The 25,913-nt window shown below is 42.9% G+C and overlaps 2 protein-coding genes across 2 annotated transcripts in view; one reads left to right on the top strand and one right to left on the bottom strand.

Annotated features, from left to right (window-relative positions):
* Nucleotides 1–1,960: 1,960 nt before the first annotated feature.
* FBXO40 (F-box protein 40) lies at nt 1,961–14,638 on the bottom strand. Its single transcript, XM_032446903.1, has 3 exons — nt 13,959–14,638; nt 5,861–7,756; nt 1,961–3,054 (listed from the first exon to the last, which is right to left on the bottom strand). Exons 1-3 carry the CDS (start codon nt 13,965–13,967, stop codon nt 2,857–2,859), a joined length of 2,103 nt encoding a protein of 700 aa, XP_032302794.1. The 5' UTR covers nt 13,968–14,638; the 3' UTR covers nt 1,961–2,856.
* Nucleotides 14,639–15,575: 937 nt separating this feature from the next.
* The window catches only part of KPNA1 (karyopherin subunit alpha 1), a 42,500-nt gene continuing 32,162 nt past the window's right edge, over nt 15,576–25,913 (top strand). The window contains exons 1-2 of the mRNA XM_015873477.2: nt 15,576–15,738; nt 24,264–24,397. Of these exons, the coding sequence (XP_015728963.1) occupies nt 15,630–15,738; nt 24,264–24,397 (243 nt within the window). The 5' untranslated portion in view covers nt 15,576–15,629. The remainder of the gene's footprint in view (nt 15,739–24,263; nt 24,398–25,913) is intronic.

The following is a 25,913-nucleotide window of genomic DNA, read 5'->3' as shown; positions in this document are numbered from 1 at the left end:
CACCTACCCCATGTTAATGTATAACACTAATAGGGAGTCCACATCCACATCTTCAAGGAGAAGCATTTATCCAGAAAATCTGTTGTTGACAGCAAAAGAGGAGTGCACAGAAACATCAGGGCCTTTTTGCCCTGCTCTCAACTCCCTGATTTCCCCAGTCCCATCTTTTCGGTCCCAGCTCTACCAACAAGAGGAAACACTACAAAATCTGTCAGCCTTATTTATCTGAATTTTCTATAGGTCAGGTTAAAAGCCTATGTAAGAAGTCTAAGTACCTGTTCTTTGCTGGTATGGCCTCAGCTTGAGCACTGCATGCAGGTTTGGATGCCACAATATAAGGACATAAAACAACGAGAGAGCATCTAAAGGATAGCTGTGAGGATGAGGAATGGTCTGGAGAAGATGTGAGAAGTGGCTAAGGTCTCATGATTTGTTCAGCCCATAGCAAGAGGAGCTGAGGGGAGGCCTGATGGCAGCTGCAGCTCCTCACAGGGAGCAGACGGGCAGCGCTGAGCTCTGCTCTGTGTGACCGCAACAGGGCCCAAGGGAACGGCATGGAGCTGTGCCAGGGGAGGGACAGATTCGGGGTCAGGGTCAGGTTCTGCACCAGAGGGTGTTGGGCATAGAACAGGCTGCCCAGGGCAGTGGGCACAGCCCCAAACTGGCAGAACTCGAGAAGCATTTGGATGTCTCTCTCAGACACGGGTGTGAATTTAGGGTGGTTGTGTGTGGAGCCAGAAGCAGGACTCAGTGACCCTTATGGGTCCCTTTCAACCTGGGGTATTCTATGGTTCTGTGAGTCTATGATTTGCTGAATCCAAAAGATAGCCTCTCTTTTTACACTAAGTCAGCATTATGTTAGTGCCACGCTTGGGTAAATTCTGTTCCTTGCAGCTCCTGAAGCTTCTGCTGACTCTGCTAATGAGCAGGGCCATCAACACTGAGCTAGCTTGGCATGCCTCCTCTGATTATATAGGATACATCTGATACTAGCACACATCTCTCCTCTAGTGTTAAATGAGTGGTAAGCTGGCATCTGCAGGTGGATATGCACTGCTCTACCTCTACTTCCCTGTACTGTCTTCCTTCTCACAGACCTAGATTAATAAGGCTAATTTGGAGATCACTGTGGATTTCAGCTTCCACTGTATATGCTGAGGGTCAGGCTGTAAATGAACCTTGTTGACTCAACCAAATTTACAGCTTACAGAAGTATACAGGGATTAACTGGTCTCTTTTTCTGCAAATTAACACCTTGTTTCTGTATCTTGTAATAGTACTAGAAGGAAAATGATCCAAATCCAGTCTCCTAGAAGTTGTACCCATATCTCTGGCTGATCCTAAGAGGCAGAAGTTGCAGCATCATCTCTATCTCTAACCCACACTGCTAGCCACAATGTTTGCTGAGATTACACTCTCTCTGTACCTTAAGTTGGCACCTCCTGCTGGGGAAAGGAGCAAAGCCAGTGACAGAATGGCTTAGATTGGAGGGGACCTGAAAGATCATCTAGTTAAACCCCCCTGCTGTGGGCAGGGTTGCTACCTACTGGATCAGTCTGCCAAGAATCCCATCCATCCCAGCCTTACACATCTCCAGAGATGAAATATCCACAGCTTCTCCATGCCAACTGTTTCAGTGTTTCACCAGCCTCTAAGTAAAGGCTCATAAGTCTGGAAGTGAAATTATGGCATCTTCAGGAGAAGATCTCCATCAGTAGGAGAGGACTGTGCAGTGCCAGCCACATCTCACATCTGCACCAAAACGAGAAGTCTCAAGTACAGCATGTTTTAACCCATTTTCACCTCACCAGCTTCAGCATTTCCCTCAACAAACATATTTCATTTTTAAGGTAGTGCATTTAGTAGAGAATAGACCAAATCCTAATCACTTTTCTACTCTACAAAATAAAAAATACACTTCATCCCACATAACTGAATCAAACATTGTCCATACCAGTGCTGAGTGGTTTGTTAAAGGTCTTCTACCAAAAAAATCTTTATTTGACAAATTGTTTACAATTGCTTACAGTTACAATTTGCAATGTACAGTTGCAAAACTGAGGAGGTAAGGCATTCTAAAAGCAGCTTCAGATATTTTTGATGGCTTTATTGGTTTTGAAATGAAACAGAAAAAAAAAAAATTGAAAAAAAAAACTCAATTGAGCCCCATAAACTGTTACCAGGTTGTTTCCAACACAGCGTAACTTGGTTTGGTTTGGTTTTGATGATCCCATGATCTCAGCTTTAAGTTTACACTCAAATGTTGTCCTAAATAAGCCCAAATCAGGGCCCTAAAGGATGGTTTGTGTTTGTGTGGTGCTGTCCTGAGTCTTCACTGGAGTTTTTATTTGATCATTTAATTTTGGGGATGCCTTTATTATTTTTGCCTGGAAAGATGAGCAGTCCTGAGATCTGCTACGTTTCAGGATGTTCATCTGTTCTCCCAGAGCTCAGCTTTCTGGCCACAAGTGAGGTGTTTCAGATCTAGTCAAGCTACATGCATTGACCACTCCCACTTCTCTTGGGGCCATGGAGCTAAGAGCATCAGCCTATATTCAAAGATGCTATGTTCCAACAATATCCTTATTGCTTTCTGCAGGGTTCTCTATTAAGCAGGGAACAGAAAAATAAACAGAAAGCACATGCCGTCAGTTTGCCAGAACACTTTGGATGAAGATTTAACAATTAAAATAATGCAGGGGGGAAAAAAAAGAGAGAAAAACAAGATGTTCCAAATCTAGGAAGAAGCCAGTTTTGTACTTTCAAAGGACAGTTGGAAGTAACAATCTTTATACCCAAATTCCCAACTCTTCTTAAAGGCCTTGAAGGGAGCATGGTGGAAGGGAAGCCAGCTATTCAGACCCTGCGCTTGAAGGTGGAAACCAAAGTCTTTTGAACCTGCTGTGGAGTCTCGCACATGCCGGTCAGTAGCACGGGGTCTGTCTTACTCTCCACTTTGTAGAAGGGACACTCCTTCAGGTGCTCTGACATGCAGACCATATCGCTGAGCTGCCACCGGTCCACTCTGGAGAAGAGGCTGCTGAACTGCCACATCTGGGCCAAGGATGAGAATGGGGAGAAGAATTGGGGAGGGAAAGGCAAAATGTTAGTGAAAATAGGATTTTAAAAACATATATGCCTGTAGAGCCTTATGGACAGGCTAGCAAAAATCTGGCTACCTGGCTGCATAAGAAGTGGAAGTGTACTCTGAATTGCTACCTACCTCATGCTGGTTTTGCTTTTTTAGTTGTCACCTGTCAATTTTAATGGGAAAGCAGAGCTTATGGTGCCAACCTAGAACTAGGCACAAAGAAATCTAGGATGTATGACCGTCACATGTGTGGTGGGATCCGAGATGCTTATTGGTGCATGCATCCAAGATAATTATAAGGCAGAATGTCTACAGGATGTCTGTGTGATAGTATCTCAAAGAAACCCGACTTCCCAACCTTGCAAAGCATTTATCAGCAACTTCAAAGTAAGGAATGTAATAACACTGCCATTACTATCCCCACCCCAGAACAAGGCTGGGAAGTCTAAGGTTAAGGTTATTTCTAAAGGAGGTATCAGCTTGTAAAGTACAGAAATGGGTAGTTAAAATTTTCTGACTCTATTTGTAGTGATACCATGTCATTCAGTGATATACAACCATGTAGTAGTAAGACTGAGAAGATGTTGTTTCGCTGTATATAATTTAAGTAGAATAATTTTAAAAGTCATAGCAGGTTTCAGCTCCCTCAGGCTGTTTCTTCCCATGGAAGGATGGTATATGGTTGTGTTGAACTAAAAATTACCTGAGTCTGGCATAGTCTCAGCTGTCACGCAAAGTAGACAAGAAATACAGATTGATTGCAAGTTGAATGCTCTCAAGCAGAGTACATGAATTGGAATCAAGATTCCTCTGTGGTCAGTGCATAGTGGAAGTTTTTCCTTCTACTGCAGGATGCCACGTCCTCCAGTAAACGATGTCAGTGCCCACCTCCTGTTCATATGTAGCTAATTCAGCTTGAAGCCACTGTACCTCATTACATAAATTTCAGATTCACCACACTTAATATTTTCTCTTAATAAATAGAAATAAATACTTGCCAAAAACATTCATTTAATATTATTGGTAGGTGGAGATCACTAGGGGTCTGCTTCAAAGCTAGGCCCTCAGATTAATTTTGTAAGTATTAATTGGATCTCTGTATTACTTCCTTCTAGACTGTTGTCTTGTCTGCTTGATCAAGCAGAAGCCTTTGATGCTATTCTTTCAAGCAGCTTTATGTTAGAGTAGCTACAAGACTATCAGCTAGAAAAAGATATCTGTAATTACTGCATTAACTAGGACTTACAATGAACTATGTTTACACATTTTATTCTGACTACTCAAGCAGCCAGAAAGGAAGGTATTTTTCCACTCCACAAATAGTAGGAGGCAGCATTACAGAGAAAGGCTGTTGATCCCCACGCTGCTCTCCCAGGTGCTCACATCTCAACAAGTCAAACATTCCTGGTGATCTTGTAAACTACAGACCTTGAAAAATGATATAATCTACCTTGATTTGTGCGAAGCATTTGATGCTGTCCTGCACAACCCTCTTGTCACTAAATTGATGAGGCGTGGATTAATGTATGGACTTGGTGGATAAGGAATTGGCTGGATGGTCACGCTCACAGTGTCAATGGCTTTACGTCCAGATGGAGACTAGTGATGAATGGCGTTCCTTGGAGATCTATATTGGGACTGATATTATTTATCATCTTTTTCAGTGACATAGTCAATAGAATTGAGTGCATCCTCAGCAAGTCTGCACAAGACACCAAGTTGAGTGGTGCACTGAAGGGCAGGGATGCCATCTAGAGGGACTTAGGCTTGAGAGGTGGAGCCATGCAAACCTCACAGCATTCAGCAAAGCCAAGTACAAGGTCCTGTGCCCGGCTGGGACAATCTGTAGCACAGGCTGGGCAATTAATGCACTGGGAGCAGCAGTGCAGAGAAAGGTTTGCGGGTGTTGGTGGATGAAAAAAATAATACGAACTGGGCTTGCAGCCCAGAAAGCCAAAAGTGCTTTCATCTGCTCTCATGAGGCCTCACCTGCAGTATTGCATCCAGCTCCGGGGTGCTCAGCACAAGAAGGGCATAAACCTATTGGAGTGAGTCCAGAGGATGCCACAAAGATGACCAGAGGGCTGAAGCACCTCTCCTACAACAGGCTGAGAGCTGGGAGTGTTCAGCCTGCAGAAGGCTCCGGGGAGACCTCTTGTGGCCTTCCAGCATTTAAAGAGAGACTACAATAAAGCTGTGGAGAGGTGCTCTATAAAGGAGTGCAGCAATAGGGGTAATAGTTTTAAGCTAAAAAAGAGTCGATTTAGATCAGATATCAAGGGGAAATTATCTACTATGATTCTGTGATTCAAAAGCCAATGGAGTTGATGTGAATGCCTACGCTGCTTTCACTGTCACAACCTTTTCTTTACTCTTTTAGTGTTCTGGAGCTTGACTTAGGTTCAATTTACTCTAGATCAGTTTGTAAAGGATAAATCAAATGTATGAAACGCAAGTTCATTAAAACTCCATGTGTGACCTTTAAGTGTCAGGAATTCTCAGTTTCCAGTGCCTAAATGTGGTGCAAAGGCAAACAGGTTGCCTAAGGCAAGCTTGGGTGCGGACCTTCAGCTAGTCAGCAGATACCTATCCACACCTTTTTACCTTTGCCAGATGTGTAGTACTTTAAAGCCATGCCTAACTCCCCCACACACTATGCTTCACTTTTACAGCCTCATGAACCTTCCCCATATCAGCATGTTTATATGCAGAACTGGTTGTTACACTTGCGTCCTATCTGGTGAGGACCCCATTGCTGCAATCACTTGCCTTTTTGCGAGCTTTCCATGAAGTACCACCATGGGAATATCTTTTTTTCTCCCAGACCAGCAGAACCATACCCCTCTCCTGAAGAAGAGTGGCACAGATGTCCCTCATCAGCATTGACACTTGTGATAGCTGACATAAACTGAAGCTGTCCAGGAACCCAGCAATGTACTTGAGCACTTCCAATGGGAGGCTGCTCAGCAAGTCCTTGGTTCTCCCTCGATCATCCACTTTGAAATTGCACTTCCCTGATTCAGCAAGGAGGGTGTCAACCTCTGGTTTAATAGCAAATGTCTTGAGAAGCTTGCTGTATATGACCTTAGCCTTATGTCCATCTGGGCGGAAGTGGTTTTGAACAAAAGTACATCCCAAGTAGGCCAGTGGACAGCGAAGCTGGAACCATCCATCCAGACATGACTGTATGTCAGCATGCACATTCTTGAAATGGGATGCAAACTCATCTCTCCTGAAGAAATGACTGCAAGTGAATGTGAAAGCTGAACTGCTTTTATTATGTCTTCTGGTTACACATTCGGTGTACAGCTCCACGTGGAGTTCTGGTTGGCTGTTTTCATCCAGAATATCTGCTAGAACAGCATCAGCGGAGAAAGGCTCTAGAGGAAAGTTGTATGTCTGTGTTGCAAAGTCTACAAAGAGTCCATCGATACCCCTTGTTTCAGAGATCTCATGCCCTTTCAGTTCTTTTTCCAGTGCACACAGCAGTGTGGATGTCACTATATTTGCCTTAGGTAGTTCTTCTGGGCTTATTCCCAATTCAGAGGTATCCACTGACTTGTCCGAAGTAGGTATCTTGTGTGCCATTACATCTCCTAGTCGTGCTCTTTTGCCACAGTAACTAACTGGTACTTTGAAGGTATAGACAGTCTTTACTTCTTGGGCTTCCAAGTTCCCATACACAAAGTCTTTTTCTTTGGGTGTGCAAGCAGCCATTTGGCCAAAGCGAATGAGCATTCCCCCATGATGCACAAGATACATGTTGTAATCAGCTACACCAACCTCTTTCTTCAGCCTCTCCAGGACCCCTTCTTGCCAAGGCGCCAGTCCTGTCATTTCTCTATTTGCTGCTTGTTCGAGCCGTTGGTCTTTTGCTTCTTCCGTCTCACAAGGTACTTCCTTTGCCTTCTCTGCAGAGGTAGCATCACAAGGGCTCGATGCTTTTTGCTTGGAAGCCTCTTCCGTCTTTTTTCCTGAGCTGGTTTCTGAGCCTGTTACCTGGCAAGCCAGGAGCTCTTTGCTGAAAATGTTCTCCCAGGTCTTGTAGCTCCCCAGATCCATTCCTTCCTTGTCCTTTGCCAAATTTTCACGCTCATGTTGGCTGAGCTCAGGGAGTTGGTCATTGCCTTCCTGGGAACCACAGGCTAATCCTCCCACAGCACCTTCCATCCCATCCATGGCTTCTTCCATTAGCTCTCCCACTTCCTCCTCTTTCCTCCACTCTGGAAACAAGTCAGCTACTTTCAGATTCCTGAAAAGTATCTTCTGGTCTCTGAGTGCCAATGCTGTGTCCAGACACTCTTCACTCAAGTTCTCCTTCATAATATTCTTGTGGAGGGTTGTGTCTGAATCCACATTTGGCCAGCGATTCCACTCCATTGAACAGCAGACCACACTGGCTGGGCATACCTGGAGGTGCTTTGCCAGCTTAAAGCGGGCCATGGAGAAAGGACATCCATAGTGTGCATTGAGACAAGGGACGTGCTCCAAGGGGCAGAGCAGTTCGTGCTCCTCTTGCTTGCACATGTGGAAGGTGGCACCACAATGAAGGCGGCAGCTGATCACCATGCAGGAGACAGAGGTCTCGATGGGTGCGCGGCAGTGCCGACTGAAGCACTTCTCACAGTGCCTGTGCTGCCCAGGGGGGGCTTTCGGAGCCCTGTGCTGTGTGAAGCAAAGGCAAGAATAGCAGAGTTAATGCCTGAAGGGACAGGAAGGGACACAAACCGCCAGTGCCCATGCCCATGCCTGGTTTCTACAAGTCAGGTGCTCACATACACTTCTGGCAGGAATTAGGCTATGAGCCCCATACAATTACACATCAGCACTGATCATCACCATACATCTTGGCCTGGTAGCAGCAGGTATATAGGCAAGATCTCAGCACTCTTTGCTCTTAGCCCAACAGAGGGAGCCAAAGTTTGAGTGTGAGCTGTTTTCTGTCATGGTATTTACACTGATGATATACTCTTCATATTGCTGAAATCAAGACTTCCACAGGCATAGCGGGAGATCCTCCCCATTTCCTCAATACTGTTTGAGTGGGAAAGATGACAATTATTTTCCTCTGCAGAAAAATTAGGTGTTCATTCGGTCTATATGTCTCATCACCCTGGCTTTGTCCCACTGAGGACATGAATGATCACAAATGATTTGGTCACAACTGCTCTATATTTTTCAGTTCATCCTATACACTTAAAAGCCACTGTCAAACACTGCCCAAAATGGACTAGATAATCTCGAGGTGATTGTATTTTAGATTCAGTTTATGAGAGTGTTAGTGAAACTACAAGTAGTCAGAAAACAGGGAAAGAGTTCTCAGGCAATGAGCATAAACAAAGTCATCTCTGTTTCATAAACTTGGCTGCCACCAGGCAACTCCATTAGTTTAATGTGGCTGGATTAAAAGAACAAGTTGAGGAAGCCAAAACAAATATCTCAGAAATTTCAACCAGCTTCAAACAGGCTAAATGTTTTCTTAAGAAAGAATGCATTTCAGTTCTCACATTCCCATATCACTGTGGGATATCAATATTCTAAAATATCTATATAATTTTTCCTCTCCTCTTCTTAATAAAAAAACCTTTAATATATAAAAGACATACAACTTCCCTGCGGCCAAAGGAATACAATAATATGATGTATGATGACCCCAGTGTAAAAAGTTATTACTACTAGACTACCACTGGCTTTTTGTCAGAATGGACATCTCATCTGCTTAGGTTTCATTATTGTGTTTTTCGCTCTTTCCCAGTAAATCAATTCAATTAGTTTAATTAGATGAAAATAATATAAGGCCTGCTTCCAAAAGCTCTAAATGTTCTTTGCTTCTAACATCACTACCCTTGCAGTAATTCCAGGGAATAGCTGTTACTCCTTACTAAAAATGGGAAAACAAGTAGAATGTGACAGCCCATAAACAGAGATGGTGATTAGCACGAGGCATGCCTTGTTTTGTCATTAAAAACATAAGAACATAAGATGACAGACTGGGTCAGATGAGTGGTCTATCCAGCCCAGCAGGGTTCTGTTACAACGTCTACAACAAACAGCACTGTTTTGGGGGAATATGTGGAACCAGTTGTACTCCTTACCCTTCACAAGCTCTCAGCTTCCACACGAAGCTGCACTGGAGACTCAGAGACTGCCTAGTCCTTGTACTACTTGAAGTTACCTTTCTGGACACCTTGATCTGGCAGCAGCAACTTGGCTCAAGGACTAGCTACTACAAGCAGAAAGCTCCAGGCTTCTGACTTTCTGCCCTTTGCTGTAAAGTCCTGCATTTTAGCCTGGCTCGGTCTAGCACGCATTAATTGCTGTTCATGTTAAGGTGCATTACTTGTGTTGATAGCTTCATTCTGTCCATTGCAGCTCCCAGCACTCACCAAAATGTGTTTAAATCCCCTTATTGAATCAATGCTATTGCCCCTCCAACCTGCCCAGTAAAGGAACAATTCCTCTGTGGTCACTTCAGCAAGGGACAAGCTTACACTGAAATATAAGGGTTGGTTACCTGTGGCTTTGTTTGCACACACAGAAAGAGCTCAAGACAGCAAAGAAGGAAAGTGTAATTTCACAGCCATTCATTATAACATCCCCTGCACAGGGATGCTGGCCACATTGGCCCCAGACAGATTCAGTCCCTAAATACATGTGATGTAGAATTGCATCTATCCTGCTTTAGATTGTTCAGTGACATCTACTTCTATATGGCTCAGAGATGGAAGAGATGCAGATGGATTTATTACGCATTGGCAGCATCCTTGCTACTGTCATTCTTGTAGTGTTTTGCTGCAAATATAATCTCTAAAAATAGCCCCAGCTATGACTTGCATAAGGTCAGGGGAAGGCTGGGCACATTACACTGCAATGAAAATATGACTGTATGAACAATACTTTCCACTGCAAAACTAACTCTTAGAGAGAAATAATTGATGAATAAAAACACATGAGAAGCACGGGCCTTATGGCTCTCCAAAACCACAAAATGCTGATTACAAAGTTTCTGGAGTGGAGCCTGCTTACACGCTGCTGTGTGCTAAAGCCAACCACATCAGATCGCATGTAGGAAAAGAAAGCATTTTGTTTATGAAAAATGACCACATACATTAGTGAATTCAAATGCAGAGTCAGTCTTCTTGATTAGTCAGATCACTGTTGGTTCTGCTTAACCCATGTCTAACTTCAAAATGCTGTTTGTTCAGACATTTCTACACCTCTCTCCTAATTATTGAATCTGTGAAGCTAAACAACAGTAAGAATGGAGCAATCATTTTTCTGGTATATATTGGGGTTTGAATGATTCCTGTATTCTAACAAGCCAGTAACCCTAAGCTCTGTATTTTAACTGATAATTAAGCTAGCTCCATCTCTTAATTGATATCATTCTCAACACACAAAATACAACAGCCTTCCAAAACACTTCACAGATCACTTTGCTTACAAATTTTTGCCCTAGTCAGTGATACACAACATCCAAATACATAACACTGTTATGTTGAGCATATCTCTAAACCTCTATACTTATCGATTCCCTGCAACTTGCAATAGTTTCTAAGAGATAGGTTAAATATATATATATATATATATATATAAATATATATATGTAAAACAGAAATGCTCACTTAAATCATGTTTAAGGTATTGTGGAATAAAAAGATGCAAACCATCAACCACAGCGTGTCCACTTTGGTAAATCTTTATTTTTAGACTGGCATGACAGCAAATCAAGTAATGTTTAAAAATACACAACTGCCTTTTAACTGCAGATATATCTGTGTCTGGAGCAGAACTGTTCTATATAATAGCAGATCTATTCTATAATAACCTACAGTTTACAAATCAATTAATATTTTCTTTTTCTTGCAGCAAATGTCCATTTAATTCAGTTGGAGTCAATAGGCCAAAACAAAACAACTCTCTCTTGTTTGGTATTTGCTACACATAAGAGACAGATAATGATATACTAACACTATATACATCATACCCCTCAGCTCTTCTCGAAGAATCAAAGGGTGTCACCCATTTCAAGGAACCAACAAAAAGGGCCACCAGAAACCCCAGACTGAATCTGAGATCTGATTAAAAATTAACACAAACAAACCTTTCTAAGATCTACAGTATGATATGCAGCTCTTAAAAATCCCAGGGAAGTTTGTGTCCAAATGCTGGAGCCAAGAATGTCAAAGTTATATATAATATTAGAACAAAAAATATTTAACAGGCATGTGAAATATGTAGGGCAGAAAGCAGATATTCATTCCCTGTTATTCATTATGCACTGTTTAACTTGTTTTCCACATAACATTTAAATCTTGAGGTGAATGCAGAGTTACTAATTTCCTTATGGTTTTCAATGTGTTTACTATCTTAGTATCTGAGTGATTCACAGTGGATTTGAATTTGGATAATGGATTTGTATTTGCAGTACTAAAGATGCACCTGAGGTTAAAAGAAACTGATACTTCTATCTGATAGATGTAGAATCAGAGTATAGAAAGACAAAACCACATGGAATTAAAAGTAATACATTCTGCAAATAATACATAAACCAAGCCTGGAGTCTCTCAGATTCTGATATCTTGCCTCCTACACAAACATGCTGGCAGAGGCAGAAAATCACATTTTCTAGGAAAATATCCAAGTCTCCTTAAACTAAAGATTTTCTTCTCTTTTTTGTACAGTGAACCTCTGCAGTCACCAAAACCTGAACAGTCTCAGCAAGAAGTGAAGCTCAGGTCTCCAGTCATTACACAGATATATGTTCTTGTATGAGCTCAGAAAGAAAACGCTGTGCCATTGAAATGGTACCATTCTGCATTTTTACATTATTTCTGTGAATCTAAGCTTTCTAGTGTCCTGTCCTACGCTACAAAATAAAAACCAAATCCAAGAATGTCACCATCAGGAGTCACAGTGACCCCTAAGTGAGTTATGCCCCACATCTCTGCACACAGATCACTGTCCTGCCAGACAGAGTTGCTCTGCAATAGCCATTCAACCTCATCTTGTTATCGTGGTACCTGGCAGTGAGCATGGCAGAGCTCAGGGTAGGTGCAAAAGGAGTGCAAAAGGTGTAGATGAAGTCTTCACCTGTAGCAGTATTAAACTACTATCAAGCATTTGCAAGGCACAGTTTCTTTAATGCTTAGCTCTTGAACGAGTTCATAGGGATTTTATAGGGGCACCCTGATGACAGCGCAAGCCTTCTGGTGAAACTCAAATCCCTGGTATAAGACAAGAAGAGGGAAAACTTTTTCATGAGACAGCTGCCTTGTTAGGTAAGCCCAAAGTCGGAAAGACTGTAGCAATCAGGGAGATGTTCCCTGTACTTTTCAGCTGGGGACCAGCTGGCTGAGGATGGGATGTCCCATGGCAACAAACACTGGTTTGAAATTGCTGAATTGGTTGGAATTGCTTTATACTGAAAAAAAAATAAAATAAAAGAATTACATTAAAATGATAGGGACAGAGTACGTCCATAGAGCGGTGCATCAGTTGGGCAGAGACTTCAGTGCACTGCTTTTCATTCAGATCACGTGTGCTGTTCAGGTTCCCACAACAGTCTATCAGTTTCTCTTCAGCTCCCAAAGTCTGATGTGCAGGACCATGGAGCTAAAAAGAAGCTGTTGCATCACCAGGCCTCCCCTTTCCTGGTAAATCACAGTGGAGAGGCACAGACACTTGCACCAGCCAAATGCACCAGCGCTGCTGCAGGAGGAGCAGGGGAGGGCTCAGAGTACCGAGGCACTGTTGATGGAAACCCTACATAGCACTCACCTGTAGGAGTGCCACGTCAGCAGTATTTCTCACTCATCCCTACCTGCAACAATGCAGTAGCAACTCATCAGAGATAAACCCACTCAAAAATTATTTGTGCTGATGTTGTCTCACAGGTCTGGGGCAGCAGAAGGAGTTGGGAAGCAAAATAGGAGATAGGAAGGCTGGGACAGGCATCTCTCTGCAGCACACGTGAAAGTCCCTGGGCTGACCTTGAAAGAGACGCAGTTAAGTAGACTGTCACTGTGCATCAGTGCATCTGTACCTGGCAAAGGGGATCAGTGAGTACTACGACTGCTTTAAAATAACAGGTTTCAGTTTAGTTGCAGTTTGAAGGGAAAAAAAAAAGTATGGTCCGAACTGCTTTGTTTTGGTTTGGGATCAGGTTGTATTTTATTCCCTGACAACAATTTCATTAACATTCTTTTCTGAAAAATTCTTGAGACAAGAGACAAGCAAGTGAATGGGTTTAAGCAAAACAACAGTAACTCAGCCAAAGCCAGATATACAAAGCATTTCAGTGCTCCTGGTTAAGGTCTAAGCCTTATAAAAAGAAAAGCAAGAAGGTTTGTGAGTACAAACTGCTAAGCAGCCACAACTCTAGAAAGAGGGGTAGTACCTGTAACACTTGTAAATTCACACTCATCATCTTATTATGTATTCTGGACTCCAAGCACATGGTTTGTGGTCTGAATCTACAAACCCACTGGATTTGAAGGCTTAGCATTTTTGAGTTTCTTGAAAATTGCAGAAATGGAATTTTTGATTTATCATCTGTCCTGGTACTGAAGATCCCATTTAAGAGTTAGTGTCTTAGCTCTGTAAAATCCCACATACGGTGCTGCAAACCATGAACACACTATGGAGTGCTTCTCTTTGCAGAGTAACCTGTCACAGAAGTGTTCAGTTATTAGCTGGCCTCAGTTCTAGGGTGCCACTTAAGACATCTTATGTCTTATTTTTCTACTTCAGCCTAATTACTAGTATTCTTTTGGAGATATCTTGGTTTTCACAGCTTAATACAGTAACCACTGCATTGCATAACGTTTCACCAATAAAGACTGAAACTCTATTTACAAAGACTTACCTTAATCATAGAGTCCCTGTGTTTGTACCAAACACTTGCTCTCTTGGTTTTGCTCAGCTGGGTTGAAGCAAGGTGGGTAAGGGCTAACTGGAAGCAAAGAAAGAGAAGAGCATGGGAGGAGACAGGGCAAGCACAAGCAGAAACATTAAGTAGTTTGGGGATGTTAAAAATAAAACCTGTGCATGTGACTGAGCAGCTCAGCTTTCAGAGCTGTTTCTTCCACTGTATTTGTTAACACTATCACTACTGGAGAGATACTTAGTGGAGAGGATGCAAGAGAGGCAGGATAGACCATGTCCTCTGCCCCAGGCATTAAGAAGAAAATAGCAAAGCATTTTCCAGAGCCCTGTTTTCATTTCCTGCCGCTCTCATCCTTTATGTTTCGTCTCCTCCTGGTGTCCCTATCAACCTGCGGTTGTTCCAGCCATCACTGCATCCCCTGCTTTCACTGTCACCTCAGCGGTGGGTGCAAACAATGTCAATGGATTTGCCACCCATAAAAGGTGTGGACAGAGGAACTGAGCCAGCATCCTTGCTTCCTTCCCTCTGGTTGCTGAAATATCAGTGCTTCTCCTCGGTGAGACACCACCTTCTTCCTTTTGTGGTGGCAGCTCTGAGAACCCAAATTGCAACAAGTGCCTCGCTTTGGCTTATCTTTCTTTGTTCTGATCTGTGAGACGCTGCTGGCTCTGAGAGTCTGAAACAGTGCAGGCAACTGTGTTTTCATTTTTAGGCTGAACAAAATGTCAGTAGGTGACAACCAAAGCTTGCCTGTGCCAATTGTGATTTAGTAGCGCTAAATATGGTTAGCAGTCTGGCTCCGTGGCCTTTTTATAGAAAGGGCTGTGTTATTGTGGTACCATTTCATACCATCCCACTGCACCGGGTAAAAGCAGGGCCAGCAGGAATATGTGTGAATCCATATTTCACCCAATCGTGACATTATCACTGCTGTGTTTGTCACTTACACTCACCCTCAAGTTCACAACCATACCTCAGCCTTTACCCACGGCAGCTTCTTCAGTGTTGTCAGTGACTTTTTCACTGTGCTATCAATATGCATAAGTACATATTCATGTAAAAATATATATGCATGTACATGTCTTGTTCAGCCTGGAGAAGAGGAGGCTCAGGGGAGACCTTATTGCTCTCTATAACTTCATGAAGGGGGGTTGTAGTGAGCTGGGGGTTGGTCTCTTCTCTTGTGTAATCAATGATAGAACTAGAGGGAATGGTTTTAAGCTGTGCCAGGGGATATTCAGGCTGGACATTAGGAAGTATTACTTCTCAGAAAGGGTAGTCAGGCATTGCAATGCACTGCCCAGGAGGGTGGTGGAGTCACCGACCATGGGAGTGTTCAAGAAACGTTTGGATGTTGCGTTGATGAATATGATTTAGCTGGGAAGTATTGGTAATGGTTGGACTGGATGATCTTCTAGGTCTTTTCCAACCTTGATAATTCTGTGATACATGTCATACGTATTTTGCTATACACACGTATTACAACCCACTGCCACTCACTGCACTACAGCTCCCATCCCACCACACACATCACGCACTGACTCATCTGCGGCTGCGCGGCCTAGTCCCGTTGCGCGCTCCGTGCCGGAATCGCTCCCCGACCCACAGGGCGCCGCGGTCGGGCCGGAATTGACGCATGGAGCCGGGCACATGCGCAGTGCCATCGGCTGCCAGCGCCGGCCGGACGGGGAGGCAGGGAGCGGCGCTCGCGCGCCTCGGGCCCGAGAGGAGACAGCGCGGGGCTGGGCCGGGCCCGCAGGTACGGGGGGAAAGAGGCCGCTACCGGGAGGAGGGGAGCGGCAGCCGGGTGCCGAGCGGGGCCGCGCCGGGGAGCGCCGCGGCCCGGTCTGCGGCGTGCGTATGGCCGGAGCCGCCGGCACGAGGCGGGCAGCGGGCGGCGGCCCAGCGGGTGGGTCGGGCCGGTGGCTGCGGCCTCGGGCAGAGCGGCCGGGAGGCACCGGGGCGGCCTCACCGCGTGGCCCGGCGGGGGCCGGCGGAGCGCTGGGATCCGAGTGCGTAGCGGCCGAGCTCGGCTGTGGGAACTGAGCGGCGTGGGGATGGAGGCGGGGCACGGGCTGAGCCGCACGGAAACTTCCTCGCTTGTTTTGAAGCCCGTCGTTCTTCGAGGTGGCGATTTCTATCTAGTTCAGCTAAAGCTGTTCCTTCTTGCTGCAAACCCGTCTTAAGTTATCCCAGCTACTCTTTGCTTTCTTGCGTGCTGTGCTGTGGGCCCTCGCAATTGCCGGTTGTCTTCCAGCCGGCAGGAACTCGCCCCATTCATAGTCTTTGCGTTTGTTCCCTCCTACTGAAACACATGTGAGGGGATGGTTTGAAGCTTTGCCTCTTGAGGGCGTTTAATGAAAACTGAAACTTCGGGCTGAGAGATGTGTCATGAGCTGTGGAAATCCTGAGCTGCTCCTTCTGCTCCCAAGTGCTTGTTTCTCTTTATTCGGTTTGATCGGAGCTTCTGTTTCTCTGGAGTTTTTCGTTCTCTGGCACATATTCTACTCTAACTGCTTACTAACTTCAGTTTGGTTATGCCTGTGGGCTATCCGGAGATGGGATTGCAACGTTATAGCTAGAAGCTAGGTATATGGAAGCTATCTTGTTTGTACTGATAGACTGTAGCAATGAATAGTTTGACTCAAACTAATCTTTGCTGTGTGTTTTTATTCTGTTGCTCTTCCCGCTAACTTACTGCATCGCGCTGATGTGAACTAGATAGTTCAAAACAAATTGACTTCAGCTTGAACTACACCCGCACCTTTTAATTACATGGAGATGTGCCCATAGGCACAGACAAAATTAGGAGCAGCTTGTGAGAGCTGGCAACATACCTCAATGTGGAAGGTTGTCCTCAGAATGGGGACCTGTGTTGTTTTTTATTCCCATAAAGATCCAGTGGTGCTTCAGCTCAGGAGAACATGACTGTTGTTGGAGCTTTAACAACCCCTCCCTCCCCCCAGCTTCCCCCCCTCTTATGCTTCTAAACAGTTCCTTTGTCATCTCTGCTCCCTAATTGCAATTCTGTACTGGAATGTTCATTTTTGCCCTCAGTGTGCCATCCATTGTGTTTTTCTGATGTTTTGCCTTCTGTGTTGATGTGGTCAGACTTGGCCTGTCACAGAATGACCCAGGTTGGAAGGGACCTCAAGGATCATGTGGTTCCAACCCCCCTGCCTGGCAGGGCCACCAAACATACACATTTACTAGATCAGGTTGCCCAGGGCCCCGTCCAACCTGGCCTTGAACACCTCCAAGGATGGGGCATCCACAACCTCCCTGGGCAGCCTGTTCCAGGGCCTAACCACTCTCCCAGTAAAGAACTTCCCCCTAACATCCAACCTAAATCTTCCCTCCTTCAACTTGGATCCATTTCCCCTAGTCCTGCTATTATCAGCCCTTTCGAAGAATAAAAGGTGGTCCAGGTGGTCCTGTGCATTGAGCTCATTGCCGCTTACTGGGGAATGTGCAGCTCAGGAAGGGAGAGGCAGCAGTGGCCCATTTCAGCACCACTTTCCTCAGGCACTTGTGAAACAAGTAGTTGTACAGGTTTCTGGTGGTGTGACAGTTTCTGAAAGGCTCTTAGTTGGTAAATGTTTATTTAACCAGATTGACAATCTTATCATCACTTCAGTGTTTCAGCACGATGCAACAGTGCTTTTTATCCCTTCTCTTTTTGTCCAGTTGAGTGAGATAGGCTGAGTGGTATTTTGGTTTTAGACTGCTTTTATCTGGTATTGAAAGAATTACACACTTGGTGAAGTATGGTGAGATTTTGTATCTCTAAACCCTACACAGGAGATTCTGGAATGATGTAATAGACAAACAAGCTACATGGGTTGCTCTGAAAGTAATGCCCCCTATTTATTTTCACAGAAGCTACAGGAGGATACAGTAACAGTCTTGATAAAGCAAATTGTCAGGTACAAAATAGTGTTTTTTGATGTAGTCACCATAACTAGCTATGCATTTTTGCCAATGGTGAACAAGAGCCTGCATGCTTCACACATCAAAATCTTCCCCAGTGGCAGTGAACTGCTGTCACCACTAGTAAAATGCACCACCCACTGCCTCACTGTGCTCACACCCACTGTTTGGTCTTCATAAACGTTCAGCAAGTGTTGATGAATGTCAGTGAGTGGCACTTTTTGCTCACATAAGAGTACACTAAACACCTTTGCTTCATACACACTTCCATGTCAGATGCCATTTTGTCAGGCTGCCCCTCTGCTGCCATCTGTTGTGCAGCTACAGCATGGAAGGGAATGTTGGTGGGAAGGTTCAAACCTTTACTGCCATGCCACCAACATCTGCCTTCTTGGTTGAGAATCAGCATAATAAAATAGGAAGCATTACTTCTGGAGAAGTCCTCATAGAAAGGCCAGAGCACAAGCTGAACTGGTAAGAGAATTATTCAGCTTCAATAGTGAGGGGTTAAGTAGAAGTCCTTGTTTAAATAATACGATAACGGGTAAGAAAAAGCCAGTATAAATTTCAGAGATAAGTGGTGCTGATATGAAAGTAAGGTATTTTCTTCTGCTCTTAAGCTTAAAACAAACAACAACGAAAAGGCAAAAAAAAAACCCCTTCCAAAACATTCACGATCTGTTAAGACTTTTGGAGTCTGCTAAGCAAGTAATGGGTTAAATTGCTTTATTTTATATCCAGGTAAAATATGGGGTTTTCTCAAAAGGAAACACAAGCAGCCGGATTTGAGGCCCATGGAAATATTGATGCTTTTGAATTATTTTGGAGAAGGTAGGGGGGAACTCTGTGAAAGCAGCAAAGATAAGCTTAAGGAAAACTCTTGGTGGAAGCCTCAGGTAAATATAGAGGCTGTGGAACAGAAGGACTGGAAGTCACGTTATACATTTCTTGAACTCTATTAAGCATTGTGCGCGTTTGGTAATTCATTATGAGGAGAAAGAATAGAGCATAAAGTAGATGATGAAGAGTAAATTTCCCTTCCCCAGAAATTTCAGGTTTAAAAAGGATGTTACGAGGAGGAGGTGTGTGTGAAAAAGCGATAGGAAGTAGTGTTGGATAAGTCCTAGCATTTCTGCTTCTGTTAATCCATTTGTGTAACGCAGGAGTAAATGGACTTCAGTGACATAGAAGCAGCTTTCAAATGGGATAAAGGGTAGTTAAGTACTGGAATAGGCTCCTCAGGGAGGTGGTTGAATCGCCATCCCTGGATGTGATTAAGAGCCGTTTGGATGTGGTGCTCAGGGATATGATTTAGCAGAGGGTTGTTAGAGGTAGGGCACTATGGTTAGGCTGCAGTTGGAGGGATGCTGGGTGCCGAGGGCATCCATCAGGCAGAGCCTGTGTTGTCCAGCCCCAAAGTTCCTAGGGCTTTGGTTTGCTGTGGCTGGTATGTTAATATTACACAACTCTTCCAGTTGCCAATGTCCGAAGCTCAGATATGTTCTTCATAACTTGGGCTTGCTGTTACTTTGTGCTGTTGAAGTCCAATTGCCTGGAAGAGTTTTGGGCACATTTCATACCATTCATAATGCTGAGTCACTGCAGCCAGTCCTTTTGTTGAAGGTGTTGAGGACATAAATTTCATTTCAGTGTCTTCAGCCATTCACAACTCCACGTGGAAATTGCTTTAAACTACAAATTGAACTTAATTTAGTCTGCTTTTAATTTGGTTTTAAAATATGTGGGATTTCCTATCCCCATGCAATGGAATGTTGAAAGCACCACACTTGTTCTCTAGCAAAGAATGTTCAGGACACATTGGTAATATTGGGACAGCTTTTTTATGGCAGATGATGACCATCAAGTGATGCAGATGACTTGTTATCTCAGATGGCCCAATTTTTAGGTATAACTGTATGGAAAATACTCTGTGGGTCAGCTGGTTCTCTTAGTACAGGGAGGAATCTCTGCTTTACAAGAAAAACACGATGTTTTAGTTCGGCCCATAGGAATAATCACTTTGGTTATTTCATGTCGAGGGGCCTGTTAGCATGAAGTTTTATTTTTTTAAGGGTATTATAATCCTATGTGTTTAAAAACTTAATTCCCCATCACCAGTTCCTTTGTTCTGTGGCTTGTGGGAACTGTTTGGTTTCAAGTTAATTGTGGACTACGGGGTTATAGAAATCAGCGTTCATTTAAACAGATTTGTTTGCACTGCAATGACTTTGTACGCAGCAGAGGAATCCTGTGTTTGTTATTCAGTTCAGAAAGGCTCAGTTAATGAATTGTGGACTTTTTTTGTTTAACTTTTAAGTTCCCCTGACTTTGAGAATTAGGATTTTTGCTGTCTTTCTCAAGCTTTCCAGAACTTTTAAAGCTCTCTCTGCTGCCCCATCAAGTCAAAACGGAACATAAAAAGTCAGAAATATTGTAGTGGTGGTAAATGTATTGTGAAATACTAGATATACCGTGCCTTGCATTAATTGTCTTAAACGTTAAGGTTGCCCTCATTTTGGATAGGCAGCAACCCAACTTGCTGAGTGGCCAAAGAGGCAAAACACACCGCGTTTGCTATAAATGAAGTCAGTTAGTACATAGTTGGCTGTCTTAAGGGTTTATAAGATAGGACAGAAGCAGCAGCGAATTAAGGCCTGATCATGGAGAGATTAATAGGTACTTAATAAAGCAGATCTGAAAGATAGAGATGCACGGCAATTCCCTGCATAAATCTCTGTGCTACTTCAGTTTTTTCACAGCGGACTCCCAAGATTTGGGACCCTGTGGCAAGGCTGTGTATTCCTTCCATGGTTAACTATGAATGTTACATTCTCTTAGATTACAGGAGCTTTAAACCTTCTCTGAAGATATTTCCTCTGTTTCTTCTCCATCGTTCCTCTGTGATATCTGCTGGAATGTGTGTCCCTGCTGTTCTTCAGGAGCTGAGGTCTGTCCTTCTCTACACTCAGCAGCCTTCCTGTCTGCTGCTGCAGCTTTCCCAAGCCATAGGAGATTCAATTCACATGAGCATTTCACTTCTGTGTTAGCACTAGGTTTTGAAATGCCGTCGGCAGAACTTATTTTGCAGGTCTTTACAAATACTGTTAACTTTATAGTGCTTCAGACTTGTTTTGCAATTCCATTTTATAGCTGGAGAAAGTTAAGCTAAGGCTTTAGAAATTGGCCGTGTAGTACATAAAGAATAGCTTTTTGTGGCTTTAAATACCCTTTCATCTTCTACATGTCCTGAGTTTTAAAGAAATTTTCTGATTTTGGAAGTTAGAAGACACCCTTGTCCCTTGAGTAATACCTGTATTTTTACTGATGAGCATTCCCACATGCCTCTGGGTTCCAATAAATACGCAAAAGAAGCGGATAGAACCTCAGCAGATTCATCTGGTTGAGTCAGTTTTTCAGACAACAGGAGGTGTGGCAGTGAGGTGTCAGTCTGCTAATCTTGTATTCTTTTTTTTCCCCTCAGCTAAGGCTGTAAGCCATGCAGGAACTTGATGGGCTGTTTTTTCATCTCTATTGCCTAGAAAGGATAGCTATTTTCAGGAAAATACCATTAATCCTTTGCTGCTATTTGTATCAGCGTAAACTGTATATTCATGGTTTTACTTTGCAGACTATGCCTGAAGTGCTGTGGTAGATCCACTAAACAAACTGATACTTTATTGAAAGTAAAGGTTCTGTAGCAGTTGCAGCTTTGTAGAGTAGTTAAAGCATCGCTTACCTTGAAATCTTGCATCTTCTCTCAGTGATTGACCTACTGTTCTGATACATGACTATATGGTTCTCAGATAACCTATTTCCATCACCTCATTCCAAAGAAAAAAAGTGTCTAAACGTATTTGCTATCAGTACATTTCATAATCTTAGTTTCAGTTATCTTTTTGGGTTATATATACCTTTCTGCTGGTCTTGATTAGCAAGGCCTTTATTTTTATATTGGGATACTTGTGACATGTTAGAATGGCCAAGTGTTTGTCACGTAGCATTTCTCCTAGCAAAGTTCTTAAGGCTAGTGACAGCATATCTGATGTAGGAAGACAGAGGGCTCATTTGTGTCCCTACTTCAGATGATTGATATCTGATGTAAGAAGGCAGGAAGTTCATTTTTGTTCCTATGTAGATGATTGCAAGGGATGAGGTAGGTCATTGCAGTAAGTGACTCTGCATTTCCCAGTACAAACTAAAGTTCTCTGACTTGATCAGCAAGCAGAAATGCAGTACCTTTCTCCTGAAAACCAATTCTTCAGTCACCTCTGCTTTTGGTAGGGCCTTTGTACTGATCAGCAAAAAGAAATAAAAATGGGTAACGCTTCCTTAGTGAATGAAGACACTCAAAAATAGGTCTTTTTTGTTTTGTTAAAAATAGGTTTGTAAGTAAAAAGTAAAGTAAAAGGTGTCATATAGTGATTGAGTGGTACAGCACAAAAGATCAAAGAGTTCATCATGAAAACTCATCGGGTCACCAATGATTTGAAGCTGTAGACAGGAGTGTCCAGAAACGTGGAAAATACGCTTCTATTGCTAGGACAGAAAAGATCTGTAGAACATTTCCATGACAACCACCACCGACTTTCATCGCAGACAGCATTAATTTTGAGGAGAAGATCCAGGATTTACTGTTTGCTATGAAGTAATTTACAGTGAGTGAATGTGAAGTGGTTGTTGAAAGATATTCAGTTAAGCTGCAGAAAAACCGCTGAAGACGAATGAGAAAGGTTTGAATTTGTTTTGACTCGTTGATTTTTGTCTATAGAGTAAAACCTGAAAAGCTGAAGATTTATAGAAAACTATTCTTGGGTGTTTGTAGCGACTGACATACGATTCTTTTATTTTCTGACTTAAAAAGAAATAGTGAGCAGGTGTAAGGATGCTGTCAGGAGCTGGGGGTTAGATGGTGTGGTCATAGAAACAATAAAGGAATGACACCGTTTTACCTTTAGGGCATAGGATCATAGAATCACCAAGGTTGGAAAAGACCTACGAGATCATCCAGTCCAACCGTTCACCTATTACCAATAGCTCCCACTAAACCATGGCCCTCAACACAACATGCAGTCTTTCCTTGAACACCCCCAGGTTCGGTGACTCCACCACCTCCCTTGACAGTCCATTCCCGTGGACTGAATACATCCAGAGGTAATTGCAGAAGCTGCATTTGGGTAGTGTCTTTGGATTGGTTAAGTTAGGCAAGCAGATATGTGGCAATGTGTGGGGGTTTTATTTGCCACTGGTGAGAGACTACCCTGAATTCAGTGATTGAATTGAGCGATTTCTCAACACTGAAAGAAACTAAATGTTTCTGATCTTACTAGAAGAAACTTTGTATTCCTCGTTACTTGGTGGAAATTTGTAGGAAAGCTTTACTCAACATAAAATGCAATGCGCTATTTAGAAATGATTTTATGTGCACTTAATAGTCAGCAAAGGGAGCTGGCATGAAGGTAAGAAATAAGCATAGCCAAAAGCTTTAGCTAAAGCTTGGAAGGGTTGTAGTAAATAGAAGGTAACACTGAAGTTCTAGGCACTGATGACAAAAATGACAAGGAAAAAGAATATGCTAGGGAAACTTGACAGTGAAGATGGATTCTCACTGGTACTTAAAAACACTGGAGCATCATAAAGAGGGACTACAAAATAGAAATAAGATGGAATCCAGTAGTGAGAATTGAAGATGATAAATGTCAAGGATTTCTACAAAGCGAGAACTTCTAAGGACTGAAAGTGAAGGTGTGAAATGATTGCAGGAGCTGTCCAAGTCCTGACAAAGGCAAATTTAATTTGGTGAGTTTGAGAAGATGTTTCAGATAGAAATGCAGAATGATGTATAATGTCATGGGAGGTGTGAGGTTTTATCTGAGTTATTGTTTGTGTGCCTATGCTTGTTTGTGTTGTAGGGCAGGTTGACTGATGTGGCTGCAAAACCTTTTTCCAGTTAGATGTGTCCTTCTAGCTCATCATTTTCCATGTGGTGTTTGAATTTATTTACTTGATTCTAAGGTATATCAGCAATTTGATGTGAAAACAAAAGATTTTCTGTACTCCATTGTGTTCCATACATGTGTAACTCCATTTTTTGGTGGCCCTGCCAGGCAGGGGGGTTGGAACTTCATGGTCCTTGAGGTCCCTTCCAACCCAGGTCATTCTACGATTCTATGAAATGCTGCGACTGTTCTCAACATTTCAGGGGCTTAATGGGGAGACGTAAGAGAAGTAGCAGCAAAGCGGAGGACTGTGGGTGGGGACCTGACCTGCGGCTCATTTGGTTTATGGCTACACTTACTTATGCGTTGCTGAAGTGTAATTGTTCTGATTGATTCTCTTCTTAACTGCAACTTAAAGGAACGATGACGACCTCAGGAAAAGAAAACTTCCGACTGAAGAGCTACAAGAACAAATCTCTAAATCCTGATGAAATGCGTCGAAGGCGAGAGGAAGAGGGTCTTCAGCTGCGTAAGCAAAAGAGAGAGGAGCAGGTATTGTCCTACAGCTGTCATAAATGTAACAGTTAGCTTGCATTGTCTTTGGTTCTTTGCTTCTCTGAAGCCTATTCTTGGCTTTTGTCTTGCTAAATTCCCATATATAATCAGTCTGACATTATTAAGTTGCAGACTTTACTGCCTTTTCTTTGGGTAGTACAAGACTTAGTGAGTGCTCATCATTCATTCAAGTGTGAGATTGACAGCTTGTCAGTAAAGGTGGTTGCAACAGAGCTGTCTCTCCTTGCACTGAAGGTTACTAAGGAATTCTTTGTTTGCTTTTTGCTAGCTGAGTTGTGGTTGCTCTTGTCTTTAAAGAATGATGAAGTGGGGTGAAGAAAGCATTACAGTACAGGAGAAGCGTGTCCAACCAAATCCTTTTGAGTTGCAGTAATGATTTTTCTGGGGGAAGAGTAGATTGATCTAATTCTTCTCAGTGTTCTGTCTTTAAATTTCAGTTAACATATGAATCTACAAAAGTTTATGCCCTAGCAGAGCAGGTGAGGGTGGATTATTGTATACTGAGTACAGAATATTCAAGGAGAATGAAAGGGGAGCAAAGCTCCCCTAGCTGTTCATTTCTGGCTAGTACTTACTACTATGCTCTCATTGCAAAGTGGTAGATTCTCTACAGGTGTAACAAGGAAACAGCAGCGGAGATGAGACATGGTGAAAGCAATCTTCTGATAAGGATGCGTAGCATTGAGCAGTCCTTTTAGTTATGTTCATTAGAAGCTTTAAGAGACTGGCTTCAATAAAGTTAGAATAAAGCTTAGTTTCATCCACGTCAAGTTAAATCAAAGATAGTAACATGCATTAGCTTGGTATGGTAGGTTAAGTCTTTAATCTGTTCTATTTAACAGCCTTTTCACAGTGTCAACACTAGATACTTTCAAGGAAAGTTTGTAATCAATGAAGAATTCTGAGAGGAATTGAAATAGCTTTTTATTTTCTTCAGAAGCAGCAGGCAGTATTTCCAGATGGCAGATAGTACAAAACATCATCTGTCTTATCTGTAAAGCTGATACTAATTTAGGAAAATGATGAGTCATTTTAGAAACCTGTCTTATCGGTGCCTCTGACCTCCCTTGCACCTGATTACCACGGGTTGGCTAAATAAAGGGTAGTAGTATTTCCTTAAGGCAAACTGTTATTCCTGCCTACAGTGTAATGGAAGTAGAGCTGCAAGCAGTCTTTTCTTTTGATCCTTTACTGTTACAACAATTTCAGACCTTATGTGCAGGTACTTTTATGTATTTGGCACACTGGTCATGAGGATGTTATTGAGATGCTTGACTAGCATTGAGAATGCCAGAGTTAGCATTGCATCTCCTGGTTAGAGCTGTTTGACATGTGTGAAGAAGCCTATTTTACTCTTTGACTTCCCGATTTCTATTTGTATTCATTTTTAAAATAAAATATATTCTTATTCCTCGTTTTATTGTCTTAGTGTTGCATTTTCAGCCTCTACAAAGAAGACTCATTTAACCTTTTTCTAAAGTTCACTTGTTTT

This window comes from Coturnix japonica, chromosome 1 (assembly GCF_001577835.2).
Source record: "Coturnix japonica isolate 7356 chromosome 1, Coturnix japonica 2.1, whole genome shotgun sequence".
NCBI lineage: Eukaryota > Metazoa > Chordata > Aves > Galliformes > Phasianidae > Coturnix > Coturnix japonica.
This window is presented reverse-complemented; position numbering and strand designations above follow the sequence as displayed.

Bases quoted from the DNA above. Each gene is read 5' to 3' on its own strand.
- FBXO40 (XM_032446903.1), bottom strand. The intron at 3,055-5,860 runs GCAAGTGATTGC...TCCTTGGCCCAG, and splicing joins CATGGAAAGCTCGCAAAAAG to ATGTGGCAGTTCAGCAGCCT.